At 41.6% G+C, this 19581-nt stretch overlaps 1 protein-coding gene across 2 annotated transcripts in view; it reads left to right on the forward strand.

Moving 5' to 3' along the window:
• clic5b (chloride intracellular channel 5b) overlaps positions 1–2876 on the forward strand; it is a 28002-nt gene extending 25126 nt beyond the window's left edge. For both annotated transcript variants that reach the window (XM_062043574.1, XM_062043575.1), the window contains exons 4-6: positions 550–656; positions 912–1093; positions 2409–2876. In XM_062043574.1, the coding sequence (XP_061899558.1) occupies positions 550–656; positions 912–1093; positions 2409–2573 (454 nt within the window). In that variant the 3' untranslated portion in view covers positions 2574–2876. The remainder of the gene's footprint in view (positions 1–549; positions 657–911; positions 1094–2408) is intronic.
• The last annotated feature ends 16705 nt before the right edge of the window (positions 2877–19581 follow it).

Genomic DNA, 19581 nt, shown 5'->3' on the forward strand with positions numbered 1-19581 from the left:
AGTCAAGGCAGGTGGCCAAATACTTTTGCCAATATAGTGTATTTTATACTTTATAAATAAAAAAATAAATACAATTTTGATTGAACACTTTTTCTCATAATTACAATAATCAATGAAAATACATTTAGAAAAAGTGTAAACATATGGAATACATTATATAATACTACTTTAGAAAAAAAAAATTACTTGATCATTTTTTATTATCAACATTATTATTATTATTATTATTATTATTATTATTATTATTATTGATATTATTAATATTATAAATATCATCATCATCATTTTTATTATAATATTAATGGACAGCAATGTTGTGTAATTTTTTTTAATTTTTTTAAAGCCTGGATTTTTTTATGCATTTGACATACGAACAATAGCCAGACTGGGCTCAATGAAGACTTACAGATTAAATACATCCTTCTTTCCTCTCACTGTTATAATAAATGGCCACCAGTAACAGGGGCAAGCACTAGCTGGGCGTGTAACGTGCTCTGGTTCTGAGCTTGATGTGATCCAGATGTGTGACTGAGTCCTGCCTGCTGTCAGGTATCCCAAACTGGCGGCCAAGCAAAGAGAGTCCAACACGGCCGGGAATGACATATTCGCCAAGTTCTCTGCCTTCATCAAGAACACCAAAGTGGAGGCCAACGATGGTGAGGCTATTCCTTTTTAACACTTCCAAGTGTCATGTGCTCATTAAAAAGCTCTAAAATGAAAGAACTATTCAAAATAAGAGTAAGGCCTTCAATAATGTGAAAACAGTGAAGGCTGAAATGCCAATATTTCTCGCTAGAGGGCAGCAGAGGCCAGTAGTTGCCTGGCGCTGGTTGCTCTGCTGCCACTTAGTGGACGACTTTCCTCTTATGACTGTGCCAGCAAGCTTGTATGTGCATATTTTCCCTTCCCAGCACTGGAGAAAGGCTTAACGAGGGCCCTGAAGAAGCTGGACGACTACCTGAACAGCCCCCTGCCTGACGAGATCGACGCAGACAGCAGGGAGGAGGAGAAGCCCTCCAGGCGAAGCTTCTTGGACGGGAATGAGCTGACCCTGGCAGACTGCAACCTGCTGCCTAAACTGCACATAGTCAAGGTAGAAAGCTTGTTGAAACCTTGGAAAAATTTACAATTGGTGTCCGTTACAATTAGATTTCTACAATTTGTCATGTCGCCAATGTTGACAAAAGAGAAATTGTCTTCAAACTGGACAAAAATACATTCATAAAGTTTGTGCATGTTAGATTTTTTTGAAGATTTAAAACTATCCACAGTGTTCACCAATTATGTACCTAATCGAACTGAATTATCCCAAAGCAAAAAAAAAAACCAACTATTATATTTGTTGAAGACTACAAATGCTTACAGATGTTAAGTTAAAAGTTAAAGTACCACTGATAGTCACACGGTGAAATTACCCTCTGCATTTGACCCATCCTCTTGTTCCACCCCCTTGGAGGTGAGGGGAACAGTGAGCAGCAGCGGTGTCCACGCTCAGGAATCATTTGGTAATCCATCCATCCATCCATTTTCTACCGCTTTTTTAACCCCCAATTCCTCCCTTGCTTACCAAGCAGGGAGGTAATGGGTTCCATTTTTATAGTCTTTGGTATGACTCGGCCGGGGTTTGAACTCACGACCTACCGATCTCAGGGCGGACACTCTAACGAGTGGGCCACTGAGCAGAACACAGAACTATAACGAGCACATTGATTAAGTACAACTGAATCATCTTCAAGTTTACAAAACAAAATTGTGTTAGCGTTATTTAAAAAAAAAAAGTAGTTTAAATAATCTGTGATGTTTACGAAAGTGTTTCCATTAAGTTAATCCAAAACTAAATCGTTGTTTAAGACGTGTTTTAGATAAGAAAAACCTGAGCATTAATTTAGGTATGTCAAAGACGATTTTATGGAGTTTTCACAAAAACGTAAATGTTAGTTTTGTTGAAAACACTAAATCATCCACGTCAGTGTTAGTTGAAGATTCGCAACTCCTGAGCTTTGAAAAATACAAGATTTAATCTTCTTTGAAAAGCACTGACTCCCCAAAATTGTCCAGTTATTTTAAATTTTTTTGGACGCTTACAAAAACGCATATTAGATTTGTCGTAAACACAGAGCTGTCTTTGATGTAAAAAAAAAAACGTAAGTTGGGTTTGTTCAATGACGGTAACAAAAACACGCTTCATGTTGACTTCCTCAAAGTCTTAATTGACTTTAAACGCAAAATACCTTTTGATGCTAAAACGTACATTAAATTTGTTGATCACTCATAACTGACTTGAGTATATACGAAAACCATCCATTTCTTGATCTCTGCCGATGTTACCAACCAGGGTTCCTTGTTTAGCTCAAAAGTGACATGCTTAGCTAGCGCTACACTTCAGACCCGTTGTCGTTGTCTTCCAGGTGGTGGCTAAGAAGTACCGCAACTACAACATTTCCTTGGACATGACGGGCATCTGGCGGTACTTGAAGAATGCGGCGGCGCGCGACGAGTTCACCAACACATGCGCGGCTGACTCTGAGATCGAGATGGCGTACAAAGACGTGGCTAAGAGGCTTGCCAAGTAGATAACAACCTCGTCCCATTTCTTTTCCACTAGTGTGTCCCCATCGCAAAGTTTATGTCCAAGGGTGTCCACATGAGACACATCATCTTTGGTATTTATTTTCTATCCCGACACAAAGCTGCCTTTCACGCGTGTTGTAAAGCGTTGACTCACAGTGGTGTCAAGGTGGTCAGCTTTATTTATCCTTACGCCCACTAGTCTAGTCTGACTCCACTGTTTATTATTGATCTTTGTCTGACACACTCAAACTTCAACATGCTCCTCCTCTTCATGCTCATTAAACTTTAATCGTTTTGTCCCCTCACTCCCTCTCTTCAGCTCTGATTGAAAACCCAGAAGTGCTTTATGTCAGGCCTTCAAGGCTTATAATTATTGCTAAGGGTTACTGATTAGTTTAGGGTTGGTTGGTTGGATTAGGGATGAGAGATCAGGGGTTGGTAGTTCCAGTTAGGTGTTTGGTTTAGGACATGAGTTAGGACTATTGCTCAGGGTTCTGTGTTAGTGTTCAGAGGAGGGTTAAGAGTTAGGACAAAGATGGTTAGGGTTAGAAGTAGTTTTAGAGTTAGGGGTTTAATCAGAATCAGAATCAGAATCAGAATAGTTTTTATTGCCATTGTTTGAGAACGCGTTCACAAACTAGGAATTTTTCTTGGTGCAATCGTGCAACATAAAACACATAGAACACAGATTTGGTAATAAAAAGAGCTGTAACTGAGCTATCAGGGTTAGGTTCGGGTTAAGAATGTGTTTAGAAAAAGGTTCTGATTAAGGGTTATGGTCAGTTCAAGCCTGTTTTCATCAGTTCATTTTAAGGATGTTTTTATTATCATGGTTTGGGTCAACTAAACTGTTTTGGGGGCCACATTTTCAGAGACCTAAGGGGGCGGACTTCTATTGTCACTATTATTCCTATTTGGTATATCCCGAGAATCTGCTGTTTTTAAAAGGGCCTACTGCAAAAATCTAGTCAAAGATCATCTTCTTCCAAATTGTTTTAACTTGCAGGCCAGTCTGGTGTCATTCCCTGCTGGGATTGGGGCGGCCAGTTAAATAGTCTTGTGTTATAATGTATTTAGAGTAGTATTAGTCCAAGTCCTGTTTCCACCAAGCAGTACAATTAAGTTCAGTATAAAGTGTGTCGTTCACTTGTTGGCACTGTAAGCACGAGATGGTCAGGTTTCTAAAAGCTGCAGCGTGTTGATTGCTGGACAAAGAATGTCGACTTCCCTCAGGTGTGACACTGTTTACTTAGCACATCCTGCAGGATTTACCCTTACAGACTGCACTGTAATGAACTGGACTGGAGAGGCTGATGGAAACACAAGTATAAACGTGAAAGTACAATATATAACGGTCTATTTGCCGTTCGGTATTTCAATTTTCTCTGCTTTAACTTACCGTAAATTCCAGACTATAAGGCGCTACTTTTTTCCTACGCTTTGAAGCCTACGGCTTATAAAACGCTGCGGCTAATTTATGGATTTTTATTTGCTCTAGGCCGTATTGCAAATAGATTTGAATAAAAAAAACAAAGACACTAAATAAGTGAATAAGCTTGTGCTGTAGTGCCAGTGTTTGAACGATTTCGCTTACTTCAGGTGCTGCCTTGCCCTTCTTTTTAGACTATGCTTTCAACCGGAAGTCGATGTGCTGTTCCGTCTCCTAGCCGTCCATAGCGTTCCTACTCGTATGGATTCTCTATGAATCACTCCAAGCAATGTCTGTAAGTTTTACAATATACTGTAACTAGAACTATTTCTACTTACTCATCGTCCCATGTGTGATGTCTGTAGGAGTGTTTTCATGCCTATTTGTAAGTATTATCAGAATGTAATGAAGCTAGCGTCGTTAGCATTAGCTAAAATGCTAACACAACTACGATTGTCTTTGTTAGTATTATTAACTTACTATGGTATTATTTTTGTATTTTTTTAGTTTTCTAAATTCCCCAAAACGTCACCATGGACTTATTCAGTCTTTTTAGCTGATTAGAAAGTTAGCCTCCGCAGCTAGTTGGTCCATGATGATGACTTCGGTTTTGTTTGATCAGCCGTTTTACTGCCGCATTACAGACATCGTTTGGAAACAATTAAGGTATGTAAATATTCACAAAATATTTTTGTGTAAATAACTCACTTCACAACAATTATATATGCGGCTTATAGTGCAGTACGGCTAATATTTGGAAAAAAATATGTTTTTCTTCAAAGATTTAGTTTGTGCGGATTATATCCCGGTGCGCTCAATAGTCCAGAAAATACGGTAAATAGAAATTGGGTTGATGGCATCATCTGCAGGGGAGATAAAGTACTGCATCTAAGGGTGTCTTAGAATAGCCGAACTAAGGGCCTAATTTACTAAAGGTTTGCTTGTACTAAAACGCGTGCAAACTTGATATCCCACACAAAGCTGATCTACTAAACGTGTGCAAAGTGGATTGCATCTGTTAAGTGAGCAGAATAAGACGAGCAATCCATTTTGCGTCTCTGTCCTAATTTAATATGCACAATATGTGCTGATCATCAAAACACCCAAAATACTGGGAGGAGAAAATACAAATATATCATAACAGCACGCGCAATGTGATTTATCAACATTCATTACCATTTTGGGAGCACTATTTTGCGTTTGATTTTGCACGTTTAAAGGCCTACTGAAATGAATTTTTTTTATTTAAACGGGAATAGCAGATCCATTCTATGTGTCATACTTGATCATTTCGCGATATTGCCATACTTTTGCTGAAAGGATTTAGTAGAGAAAATCGACGATAAAGTTTGCAACTTTTGCTCGCTGATAAAAAAAGCCTTGCCTGTACCGGAAGTAGCGTGACGTCACAAGTGGTAGTGCTGCTCACAATTCCCCGTTGTTTACAATGGAGCGAGAGAGATTCGGACCGAGAAAGTGACGATTACCCCATTAATTTGAGCGAGGATGAAAGATTCGTAGATGAGGAACGTTACAGTGAAGGACTTGAGAGGCAGTGATGGACGTATCTTTTTTCGCTCTGACCGTAACTTAGGTACAAGCTGGCTCATTGGATTCCACACTCTCTCCTTTTTCTATTGTGTATCACAGATTTGTATTTTAAACCACCTCAGATACTATATCCTCTTGAAAATGAGAGTCGAGAACGCGAAATGGACATTCACAGTGACTGAACATGTAAATACACGATTAATAATTCAGCTTTGCGAAGCTAAAAAAATAGAAGCTAACCTAGCTACGTAGCCAACGTGATAGCGTCAGTCTCAAATGCAGATAGAAACTAAATTAAAAAAAACCCTGACTGGATGGATAGACAGAAGATCAATAATACTATTAAACCATGAACATGTAAATACACGATTAATAATATTCCGCTTGGCGAAGCTAAAAAAACAGAAGCTAACCTAGCTGCGTAGCTAACTTAGATGCGGCGGCGGGCGTTGTACGCTTTTGACGACACCCCGGCCGCCATCAGAGTCGGCAAGAAACATGTATTTCCCCAAAGTTACGTACGTCACATGCACATATCGACACGCACGTACGGGCAAGCGATCAAATGTTTGGAAGCCAAAGCTAGACTCACCGTAGTGCGTCTGTTATCCTGCTCAAAACACAACACAACCTCCTGGTGTTGGTGTTGCTGTAGTCCGCCGCTCCACCGATCACACCTACAACTTTCTTATTTGCAGTCTCCATTGTCCATTAAACAAATTGCTCAATCGCTTTATTAACAAGTTGTAGTTCAAAAAGTAACGCACACACATACACAAGCTGCTGTTAGCCAAAACTCACGCTCACACACACTCAAGTTCTCCGCCAACTCACTCGCGCATGCTCGTTCCCCAAACCCTTAAAGACACAGTACACTAATGCAAATATCACAGATATTACAGTTTTGTACTTAGCCGCTAAGACACCGATCGATCCCACCTACAACGTTCTTCTTTGCAGTCTCCATTGTTCATTAAACAAATTGCAAAAGATTCACCAACACAGATGTCCAGAATACTGTGGAATTTTGTCGAAGAAAACAAGAGGCTTTTCTATCGGGTCCGATGGGGTCCAACCACTTCCGTTGCTTTTGTGACGTCACGCGCATAAATCATATCCAAAGGAGTTTTTCAACCGGAAGTGTGGCGGGAATTTTAAAATTGCACTTTATAAGTTAACCCGGCCGTATTGGCATGTGTTGCAATGTTAAGATTTCATCATTGATATATAAACTATCAGACTGCGTGGTTGGTAGTAGTGGGTTTCAGTAGGCCTTTAAATAAGGACGCACAAACTGATGCAGTTCCACACATGGCTGTGAGAAAGGAGTGACAGAAAATCCTCCATCAACATATTTGGATGGTGAGAAATAAACATTATTAGAACGTATTGTTTACTCAGCAACATAATTTTATAATTTTATAGTTGCTGGATGACTTAAGGGATTAAAACAATTTAATTTGATGTGTTTTGGTGCCATTTAATACTTTTGTGATGTTAGATTTTTCACCTAAAATATATATTAATAGCATCTATATTAAATGATAAAAACTTGATGCATTTTTTGCATCTTGAGAACAGTAGTCCTGTCTCCCTCCTATGCACTTTCTGGGGTTAAAAAAAAGGGAAAAGAAGAGGTGTTAATGTAGATGCACTGCAGGACTGCTTCGAAAATGCCCATAAATAGTGGTAGATGTCTCCTGCTTGTGCAGTATATGAGTGTTTCCATGGTGATGCCCCTTATAGAACACGCAAAATCCTCATTTAAATAAGGCGGCCTGCACCACTTTACAATTGCACACACAGTCTTAGTAGATCACACGCAACACGCCCATTCAAAGTACATGCTATTTTATAGATTGCACACGCTGTTTAGTGCGAGGCAGGGCCAATGCTAGGAATTCTGGGCCCCCTGAAAGAATATTTTGGGTGCATCCTCGAGAAAACTATAAGTTGCTTTCTCGCGCTGTAATTGTCGACATGCTTACTGGTCAGAAGATACAATGAAAGAAAGGGAATTTAAAATCACTACTTATTTGTACACGAGACACACGAGGAAGCTTCTTTTTGTTCAAGCTTTCGATGAGTATTAACATACGATGTGAACTCTCTCACATTGCAATTGTCTATATGCTTGCTGGTCAGAAGATACAATAAAATAAGCATCATTTAAAGGCCTACTGAAACCCACTACTACCGACCACGCAGTCTGATAGTTTATATATCAATGATGAAATCTTAACATTATAACACATGCCAATACGGCCGGGTTAACTTATAAAGTGACATTTTAAATTTGCCGCTAAACTTCCGGTTCGAAACGCCTCTGAGGATGACGTATGCGCGTGACGTAGCCCGGGGAACACGGGTATGCCTTCCACATTGAAGCCAATACGAAAAAGCTCTGTTTTCATTTCATAATTCCACAGTATTCTGGACATCTGTGTTCGTGAATCTGTTGCAATCATGTTCATTGCATTATGGAGAAAGAAGCTGAGCAAGCAAAGAAGAAAGTTGTCGGTGCGAAATGGACGTATTTTTCGAACGTAGTCAGCAACAACAGTACACAGCCGGCGCTTCTTTGTTTACATTCCCGAAAGATGCAGTCAAGATGGAAGAACTCGGATAACAGAGACTCTAACCAGGAGGACTTTTGACTTCGATACACAGACGCCTGTAGAGAACTGGGACAACACAGACTCTTACCAGGATTACTTTGATTTGGATGACAAAGACGCAGACGTGCTACTGTGAGTATGCAGCTTTGGCTTCTAAACATTTGATTGCTTGACCGTATGTGCGCAACTTTTTTTTGCGTATGTACGTAACTTTTTTTTAAATATATAAGCTTTATGAACCTTGGGTTAGGTGAACGGTCTTTTGGGCTGAGTGATTGTGTGTGTTGATCAGGTGTTTGAATTGTATTGGCGTTTTCTATGGAGCTAGGAGCTAGCATAGGAGCTAGGAGTTAGCATAACAAAGACGTAGGTGTTTTTATGCAGGATTAATTTGTGTCATATTAAATATAAGCCTGGTTGTGTTGTGGCTAATAGAGTAAATATATGTCTTGTGTTTATTTACTGTTTTAGTCATTCCCAGCTGAATACCAGGTACCGTGAGTATGCAGCCTTGGCTGCTAAACATTTGATAGCTTGACCGTACGTGCGCGTCACGTACGTAACTTTTTAAAAATATATAAGCTTTATGAACCTTGGGTTAGGTGAACTGTCTTTTGGGCTGAGTGATTGTGTGTGTTGATCAGGTGTTTGAATTGTATTGGCGTGTTCTATGGAGCTAGGAGCTAGCATAGGAGCTAGGAGTTAGCATAGCAAAGCCGTAGGTATTTTTATGCAGGATTAATTTGTGTCATATTAAATATAAGCCTGGTTGTGTTGTGGCTAATAGAGTAAATATATGTCTTGTGTTTATTTACTGTTTTAGTCATTCCCAGCTGAATATCAGGTACCGTGAGTATGCAGCCTTGGCTGCTAAACATTTGATAGCTTGACCGTACGTGCGCGTCACGTACGTAACTTTTTAAAAATATATGAGCTTTATGAACCTTGGGTTAGGTGAACGATCTTTTGGGCTGAGTGATTGTGTGTGTTGATCAGGTGTTTGAATTGTATTGGCGTGTTCTATGGAGCTAGGAGCTAGCATAGGAGCTAGGAGCTAGCATAACAAACACGTAGGTGTTTTTATGCAGGATTAATTTGTGGCATATTAAATATAAGCCTGGTTGTGTTGTGGCTAATAGAGTATATATATGTCTTGTGTTTATTTACTGTTGTAGTCATTCCCAGCTGAATATCAGGTCACCCCCGGCTCTCACAGCATCTTCCCTATCTGAATAGCTTCAACTCCCCACTAGTCCTTCACTTGCACTTTACTCATCCACAAATCTTTCATCCTCGCTCAAATTAATGGGGAAATTGTCGCTTTCTCGGTCCGAATCTCTCTCACTTCATGCGGCCATCATTGTAAACAATAGGGAACTTTGCGTATATGTTCAATTGACTACCTACAATTGACAAGCCTTTTTTTTTATCAGATACCAAAAGTTGCAATCTTTATCGTCGTTGTTCTATACTAAATCCTTTCAGCAAAAATATGGCAATATCGCGAAATGATCAAGTATGACACATAGAATAGATCTGCTATCCCCGATTAAATAAAAAAAAATCATTTCAGTAGGCCTTTAAAGTTACTAATTATTAAGTTGTACATGAGGCAGATGCTTTTTGTTCCAGGAAAATATTTGAAACGTTTGCGTTTGTGCGCATGCTGTAATGTTGGGGAGCAGACATTGACAGAACACCACTCTACCCCGTCCATTGCCACTTTCAATTTTGTTGTTTTTTAGTGTTCTTTGTTGGGAAATCGCATGGCTGCGGTAGTGTGTGAGCCCAAGATGCAGGAAACAGGAGAAGGACGTGCCGGTAGGAGTCTTTATTATACTCAAACATAGGAGGAGCAGTCACAAAAGGTCCCTAACATAATCAATCCTCGAGCACTGAGGAACAGGCGAAGCAGGCATGAATAGCCGCCTGATTGGCAACTGCAACCAGGTGTGCCAGGCTGCCAATCAGGGACAGGTGAGGGAAACGAGCGCTCAGGGAGACATGCGGGAAGGGGAAAAAAAATAAGAGCGCCGACAGGAAACAAACACCAAACAAAGAACCACAACCAGAAGTGAAGTGACAGATCGATACACCCAATTGGCTTCCTTTTTTACCATTACCAACTTAAAGGGGAACTGTATGTATTTTGAAATTGTGCCTATCATTCACAACCGTTATGAAAGATATGACAACGGATGGATTTTTTTTAGGCATTCTAAATATTAAATAAACGTAAATAAAAGTCAGCTTACGACTGAGCCAATGGGAGCTCCACTATTCGGCCCATAAAATCCAATAAATAACCATTCAAAAAGTGCCACCAATACTCCATTTACATTTTGTGACTTAAATATTAACTAAATATTTGGGATATTATTATAGATTGCATTAAAAATATATATCCGTCATCATGTTTTTCATGATCATTGTGAACGATAGGCAAATTTCCAAAAAAAAGTGCAGTTCCCTTTTAACAATTCAGAGTTTTATTATGTAAATTATGTATTATTAGTTGTCTTATTCCCATTTCACTGATTTGCAGCATGTATTACACCTCTGATTGGAAATACCTTTTCATCCATTCATCCATCAATCCATTATCTATTGCTTGTCCCTTTCGGGGTCAATTGTAAACAAAAAAGATAGTTGGTATTTTTTTGTATTTACAACCAAGCACTGATATGTAAAAAAAAAACCATAAAGTGTCCTGGCTCAAGATAGTCCACAGTCAAATATTTAGTATTAAACTTTAATGTGCAAGTAAAACAAAGAGCACATGGAATACGTTGTTATGAAACAAGTATGAAAAACATGATAGGTTGATTGGCAACACTAAATGGTACCTAGTGTGTGAATGTGAGTGTGAATGTTGTCTGTCTATCTGTGTTGCCCCTGTGATGAGGTGGCGACTTGTCCAGGGTGTACCCCACCTTCCGCCCGAATGCAGCTGATATAGGCTCCAGCACCCCCCACAACCCCGAACGGGACAAGCGGTAGAAAATGGATGGATGAACAACAAACCTCATTTAAAGGCCTACTGAAACCCACTACTACCGACCACGCAGTCTGATAGTTTATATATCAATGATGAAATCTTAACATTGCAACACATGCCAATACGGCCGGGTTAACTTATAAAGTGCAATTTTAAATTTTCCGCTAAACTTCCGGTTAAAAACGTCTTTGGATGATGACGTATGCGCGTGACGTAACCAGTGAAACAGAAGTATCGGTACCCCATTGAATACAATACAAAATAGCTCGGTTTTCATCTCATAATTCCACAGTATTCTGGACATCTGTGTTGGCGAATCTTTTGCAATTTGTTTAATGAACAATGAAGACTGCAAAGAAGAAAGTTGTAGGTGGGATCGGAGTATTAGCGGCGGACTACAGCAACACAACCAGGAAGACTTTGACTCGGATAGCAGACGCGCTAGCCGACGCTAGCCACCGACCGCACGGATGATCGTGGTGAAGTCCTTCGTCCTTCCGTCGATCGCTGGAACGCAGGTGAGCACGGGTGTTGATGAGCAGATGAGGGCTGGCTGGCGTAGGTGGAGCGCTAATGTTTTTATCATAGCTCTGTGAGGTCCCGCTACTAAGTTAGCTTCAATGGCGTCGTTAGCAACAGCATTTTTAAGCTTCGCCAAGCTGTAAAGCATTGACCGTGTGTTTACATGTCCCTGGTTTAATAGTATTGTTGATCTTCTGTCTATCCTTCCAGTCAGGGATTTATTTATTTTGTTTCTATATGCAGTTAAGCACGATGCTATCACGTTAGCTCCGTAGCTAAGTTAGCTTCAATGGTGTCATTAGCAACAGCATTTTTAAGCTTCGCCAGGCTGGAAAGCATTAACCATGTATTTACATGTCCCTGGTTTAATAGTATTGTTGATCTTCTGTCCATCCTTCCAGTCAGGGATTTATTTATTTTGTTTCTATATGCAGTTAAGCACGATGCTATCACGTTAGCTCCGTAGCTAAAGTGTTTCGTCGATGTATTGTTGTGGTGATAAAAGTCACTGTGAATGTCCATTTCGCCTTCTCGACTCTCATTTTCAAGAGAATATAGTATCCGAGGTGGTTTAAAATACAAATCCGTGATCCACAATAGAAAAAGGAGAGAGTGTGGAATCCAATGAGCCAGCTTGTACCTAAGTAACGGTCAGAGCGAAAAAAGATATGTCTTGCACTGCATTCTAGTACTTCACTCTAACGTTCCTCATCCACAAATCTTTCATCCTCGCTCAAATTAATGGGGTAATCATCGCTTTCTCGGTCCGAATCTCTCTCGCTGCTGGTGTAAACAATAGGAAAATATGAGCAGTCCTTCCTCCGGTGTCGTCACGCTACTTCCGGTAGGGGCAAGGCTTTTTTTTATCAGAGACCAAAAGTTGCGAACTTTATCGTCGTTGTTCTATACTAAATCCTTTCAGCAAAAATATGGCAATATCGCGAAATGATCAAGTATGACACATAGAATGGATCTGCTATCCCCGTTTAAATAAAAAATCATTTCAGTAGGCCTTTAACCTTAATTAATGTTTAAATTGGCTTGTTTGTTCACTGTAAGTAAGTCTCATCAGAAAGCCCAACGTAAGGCGTTTATGTTAGAGAATTTGCTGATGAGGTCTTGGAAGTCTGACTTTCACTTGTAAGTCTAGCAAGGCTATTTAGCCTTTTGGCTTGTTGTAGATCTGAGATGGTTCTTGATTAGTTTCTGTTAGCTAAATTAATTTTCTCCACCTGCAACAGTCACAGGTAATGTTATGATATGAAAGCCAATGCAAAACTGTCCCCAATTACTAACGAACCAGGGCTGGGCTCCGTCTTCCACCTATCAGGGCTTACATGGACGACATGACAACACTAACCACTACTGCAGCATGCACTAAGCGTCTACTTGGAAAGCTGCAGGAGAACATCGAGTGGGCCCGAATGAAATTCAAGCCTAGTAAATCTCGAAGCATCTCCATAATCAAAGGGGTGCTGAGAGATACAAGGTTCTACATCGGCAAAGACCCTATTCCAACGGTGTCTGAGCAGCCTGTCAAAAGCCTGGGCAGATGGTACAATGCAAGCCTCAAGGACAAACAACAAATAGAACAACTAAGGCAAGAGATCGCGAAGAGCCTGGATAACATAGACAAGACTCTACTGCCAGGGAAACTGAAGCTTTGGTGCCTACAATTTGGACTCCTCCCCCGGACAATGTGGCCACTCACTGTGTATGAAGTTCCAGTAACCACTGTGGAGAAGACGGAGCGAACCATCACTTCATATGCAAAAAAGTGGCTTGGCATTCCACAATGTCTAAGTAACATCGGCCTCTACGGCAAAGGGATCCTGGAGCTACCTCTCACTAGTCTAACTGAGGAATACAAGTGTTCTAAAGTTAGACTCCAGATGACACTGAAGGACTCCAGAGACAAGACCATTAGTACTGTTGCACCGCCCCTAGTAACTGGGCGGAAGTGGACACCATCCGATGCGGTGCAGCAAGCTACAGCAGCCCTGAGGCACAGAGACATCGTGGGAAAGGTCCAACAGGGAAGAGGAGGCTTTGGCCTGACTGCAAGAGAACCATCCTGGAAAAATGCTACAACATCAGAGCGGAGGACGCTGGTGGTGGAGGAGGTGCGTCGCCAGGAGGAGGTCTTAAGGAGTGCGAAGGCTGTCTCTCTCGCCAAACAGGGGCAATGGATGCAGTGGGAAGGAGTGGAGAGGAGAAAGATAAGCTGGAAGGAGCTATGGCAGATGGAAGCAAGTAAAATCAGCTTTATCATCAGAGCAACGTATGATGTGCTCCCATCACCAAAGAATCTCCATCAGTGGTATGGCGAGGATCCAATCTGTGCCCTCTGCCCAACTCCAGCAACCCTCAGACACATCATGACAGGATGTAAGACGAGCCTAACGCAGGGGAGATACACCTGGCGACACAACCAGGTCCTCAAGAGCTTGGCATCAGCCCTGGAGAGTATGCGTGGTGCCGTCAACTCCTTGCCACCAAGAGTATCCAATCCCATGAAGACAACAATGTTTGTCCGAGAGGGCGGGAAAACACCCAAACAGCTTTCCACCAAACCAGAAGCAGGACACCTATACAGGGCCCGCGACTGGAAGATGCTGGCAGACATCGGCAAACAACTGGTTTTCCCACCTGAGATTGCTTCTACCAACCTCAGGCCAGACTTGGTGCTCTGGTCCCCTTCGGTGAAGACTGCTTACGTCATAGAGCTCACAGTCCCATGGGAGAACTCTGTGGAGGAGGCCTATGAACGTAAGAAGCTGCGCTACTCAGAGCTAGCAGAAGAAGCGAGGCAGCGTGGCTGGAACACCAAAGTCTATCCAGTTGAAGTGGGATGCAGAGGATTTGTGGCGTCGTCTACCATCAGACTGCTGAGGGAACTCGGCAGCCACGGTCAGGCCCTGCGGAGGACCACCAGAGCAGTCTCAGAGGCAGCCGAAAGAAGCAGCCAGTGGATTTGGCTCAAGCGGAAGGACCCCAGTTGGGCCCCAAAAACAGCAGTATAACAGGGTGAATTTCAGGAACAGTTGAGCACGGGACACAAGCTGAGGACTGATCATCCTTCGGCGGGCCACCTTTGTGGAGGGTGTATAGTGTTTGAAGGCCGAAACACCCAATGATGCAAGGGCACACTACTGAAGATGTGTCGCTTGTCCAATTGTCCTGGAATTTAACCCTGACCAAGTCTCATATCCCATACAACTCACAAGAACACCCCACCCCCACACCCCCACGTTGTCTGTCAACCACTCTCAACAACAAGGACATCTCGAGTGAGTACTCTCCACATTTGGCACAAGGGACTGTTCAACATCTCGTCCTGTGTTTTTTGATTCTACTTTGTTGTTGTCAGCTATTATGGTGTATTTTACTTTTTATTGCTATGATAACAAACAACAACAACAACAACAACAAATCCTTGAACATTTAACGTTTTTGTAATTAGGCTATTCAAAAGTTCCACTAATAACACATTTATAAGACCACATTGAACACATTATGTACCAGATTTTTCGGACTATAAGGCGCACTTAAAATCCTTTCATTTTCTCAAAAATCGACAGTGCGCCTTATAACCCTGTGCGCCTAATGTACGGACTAATTTTGGTTGTGCTTACCGACCTCAAAGCTATTTTATTTGGTACATGGTGATATGATAAGTGTGACCAGTAGATGGTAGTCACACATATGAGATACGTGTGGACTGCAATATGACGCCAGTAAACAACACCAACATTTTATATGTTCCATTGGAAATATAGAACATTACACACAGCACTCAAAAATCTATCGAAATGTTTTAGTATGACTTTGGTAAGCTATGAAGCCGCACCGCTTGATGGATTGTACTGTGCTTCAACATACGAGTATTATTATGGTGTGTGTATAAGGTAAGACATATTATCTGGCGTTTTGTTTCGTTATATTATTCAAAAGCAACTTTTCCTACCTTCTGTTACCTGCTGATCTGTATTTGGGATCTGCATAAGTCCTGTAAATTTGCACGCGTCCGCCTTTGTGGTCCGTGCCGATGCCGTAGTCAATAAGCTTCTTCTTTTTCTCTATCTTCTTGTTATGTGACATTCATCCTCCGCTGTTGCCATTTCTAATATAAAGTAGTGTAAAGTTCTTACTTATATCCGTCAGTAAACTCGCCATGAAAGCGCTAAAACATACCGGTATAGTGAGTTTACATTATTCACCCAAGGAACTTTAGTTATTAGAGAGTTCCGGTCAGACGGTTTTTCACGGGACACACTTCCGGCATTGTTATTGCACTGGTGAGCCACGGATGAGGAGATGCTGCTCCGTTATTGATTTAAGTGATGTCTGAATGTCATTAAAACAGTTAGCTCCATCTTTTGACAATTCTTCCACTCCCGTCCTTGCACGCTACACCGCTACCGGAGAAAAGACGATGTCGAAGGTGAGCCACATAAATAAGACTGCCCACAAAATGGTGCATCGGGAAGCGACTGTCAGAAAGCGACTTGAAGATGATCTGTAAAACATAACCTATCCAACATTTTGACCAAAGAACCACCATTACATGTTATGTAGACCACAAGGAAGTGTTTAACATTAAGAAAAATAATAAAATAACATGACCCCTTCAATGCGCCCTATAATCCGATGTGCCTTTTGTATGAAAATTGACCTACCTACACCCGCTCATCCGCAGTGCGCCTTATAATCCATTTTAGCGTGGATTACTGTATTGCTTTGACCTATGACATCACACCAGGCATCTGCGGCTTCTCACAAGTTAACAGCCTAGCTTTCTGGCGTCTCCAGAGTGTAGTGCGGCCAGATGACAGCTAACACCCGCCAAAGGAGATGTTACAGACATGAAATGAATGAATACATAGACTACTTGTTTCAATCCTCTGTAGTTTTACTCTCTCACCAAAAAGCATTCTGTGCTGCTCCTACTCCTCGCTATTTGCGGAGCATCCTAATCTGCTAGAGTTCGCTCCGCTCACTTAATGCTGGAGAAGAAGAAACATGGCAGGAGGAACGAACCGTGGTGTGGACCAAACATTTTTTTAAGACGGAGCCAATGGAGTTGTTAAATTATTAATATTCAATCAATCAATCAATCAATGTTTATTTATACAGCCCTAAATCACAAGTGTCTCAAAGGGCTGTGCAAGCCACAACGACATCCTCGGTACAGAGCCCACATACGGGCAAGGAAAACTCACCCCAGTGGGACGTCAATGTGAATGACTATGAGAAACCTTGGAGAGGACCGCATATGTGGGTAACCCCTCCCCTCTAGGGGAGACCGAAAGCAATGGATGTCGAGTGGGTCTGACATAATATTGTGAAAGTCCAACACATCAGCGAAAGTCCAGTCCATGGTGGGGCCAGCAGGAACCATCCCGAGCAGAGACGGGTCAGCAGCGTAGAGATGTCCCCATCCGATGAACAAGCTAGCGGTCCACCGGGTTGGGAGCAGAGTAGAAAAGAAAAGAAAAGAAACGGCAGATCAACTGGTCTAAAAAGGGAGTCTATTTAAAGGCTAGATTATACAAATGAGTTTTAAGATGAGACCTGAATGCTTCTACTGAGGTAGCATCCCTAACTTTTACCGGGAGGGCCTTCCATAGTATTGGAGCCCGAATAGAAAACGCTCTATAGCCCGCAGACTTTTTTTGGGCTCTGGGAATCACTAATAAGCCGGAGTTCTTTGAACGCAGATTTCTTGCCGGGACATATGGTACAATACAATCGGCAAGATAGGCAGGAGCTTGATCGTGTAGTATTTTATACGTAAGTAGTAAAACCTTAAAGTCGCATCTTAAGTGCACAGGAAGCCAGTGCAGGTGAGCCAGTATAGGCGTAATATGATCAAACTTTCTTGTTTTTGTCAAAAGTCTAGCAGACGCATTTTGTACCATCTGTAATCTTTTAATGCTAGACATAGGGAGACCCGAAAATAAAACGTTACAGTAATCGAGACGAGATGTAACGAACGCATGGATAATGATCTCAGCATCGTTTGTGGACAAAATGGAACGAATTTTAGCGATATTACGGAGATGAAAGAAGGCCGTTTTAGTAACACTCTTAATGTGTGACTCAAACGAGAGAGTTGGGTCGAAGATAATACCTAGATTCTTTACCGAGTCGCCTTGTCTAATTGTTTGGTTGTCAAATGTTAAGGTGGTATTATTAAATAGATGTCGGTGTTGAGCAGGACCGATAATCAGCATTTCCGTTTTCTTAGCGTTGAGTTGCAAAAAGTTAGCGGACATCCATTGTTTAATTTCATTAAGACACGCCTCCAGCTGACTACAATCCGGCGTGTTGGTCAGCTTTAGGGGCATGTAGAGTTGAGTGTCATCAGCATAACAGTGCAAGCTAACATCGTATTTGCGTATGATGTCACCTAGCGGCAGCATGTAAATACTAAAGAGTGCAGGGACAAGAACCGAACCCTGGGGAACTCCGCACGTTACCTTAACATAGTCCGAGGTCACATTGTTATGGGAGACACACTGCATCCTGTCAGTAAGATAAGAGTTAAACCAGGACAAGGCTAAGTCTGACATCCCAATACGCCTTTTGATACGCTCTAATAAAATATTATGATCAACAGTATCGAAAGTGGCGCTAAGATCAAGAAGCAGCAACATAGATAATATTATTAGAATATTATATGACTTGTGGCTTTGTTTTAATTCAGATTCATTCGAATGAATATGAATACATTAGTTCCGTGTATGCATAACCATTTTCTCATATGAAGGCTACTGGGGTCTTGCAGGCTGTGGGCCCTTAGAATTGTCATCACCTTCCCCCCCTACATGACAGACCGCGAGGTATTTAGATCTTAGTAAATCAGTCCCTAAGTGACGATTCAATTCGGAGGAGTCTGAATCGACTATCAATCTCACAGTCAAACATTGAACTTCCCTCAGCCCCCCTCTGTGGGAGGTAAGCGAGTTGAGTACCCGAGCCCCTCAGCATACAGTGGGTGTGTTGGTAGGGTTAGCTGAGAGGCGGTCGCCAGACCGAAGCCCCCTCTTGGACACGAAGTACGCTCTGCCACCACACTGATGTTAATGATCCTTCCGCAGGTTCACCGATGGAAACCTTGTGTTACAACCTTTACTTTCTCGAGATAGTCAAGATTGATTGTTTTCTCCGAAGCCGACTCGGCCAATCCAAGAACCTCACTAAACTAATCAACTATCGAATCTTGCCGTGTTTGTTCATGTAAGTGATTTTGCCTTTTTGAGGTGGAAATGTCAGAAATGAGAACTGTTTATTTGTGGTGATCTCCACTGGCTGAGCTCCACTTTCTCGCAAACGAAAAACCCTGTCTGGTCCATCGATGAAAACTATCTAACAAATCATATTTGTCTGCGAAAACCCTTGGTGGAAGACAGCCCTGACAGCTGTGAATCAGTGAAGTCACTCAACATTTTCCAGCTGGAAGATACTTTGACAAGAGATGATGAGTAAATGCATGTACAATATTGTTTACAGTATGATTGTAATTGTTTCTACACGGGTAAAACAACTTTTAACATGCGTTTACTATATGTCCCGACTAGATATTGATATGTCCATCGGATGATATGGGCTTGCATTTAATATGTGGCATCAGATCATGCCTTATCCTGAGTTCCTTAGTATTTTTCTTTGTGTAGTTTTAGTTCCTGTCTTGCGCTCTTATTTTGTGTTTTTTCCCTTCCTGCAGCAGCTTTACGCCTGCCTTTGAGCACTTTTCCCCTCATCTGTTTTCTGTTGGTAAATAGCACTATTTAAGTTGAGCTTGAGACACCATTTGGTTGTCAGGACATTATTCACTGGTCACACACTAAACAATGCTGGGTTATTTTGATAACCCAATTTATGAGTTG

Source organism: Entelurus aequoreus, linkage group LG04 (assembly GCF_033978785.1).
Source record: "Entelurus aequoreus isolate RoL-2023_Sb linkage group LG04, RoL_Eaeq_v1.1, whole genome shotgun sequence".
Lineage (NCBI taxonomy): Eukaryota > Metazoa > Chordata > Actinopteri > Syngnathiformes > Syngnathidae > Entelurus > Entelurus aequoreus.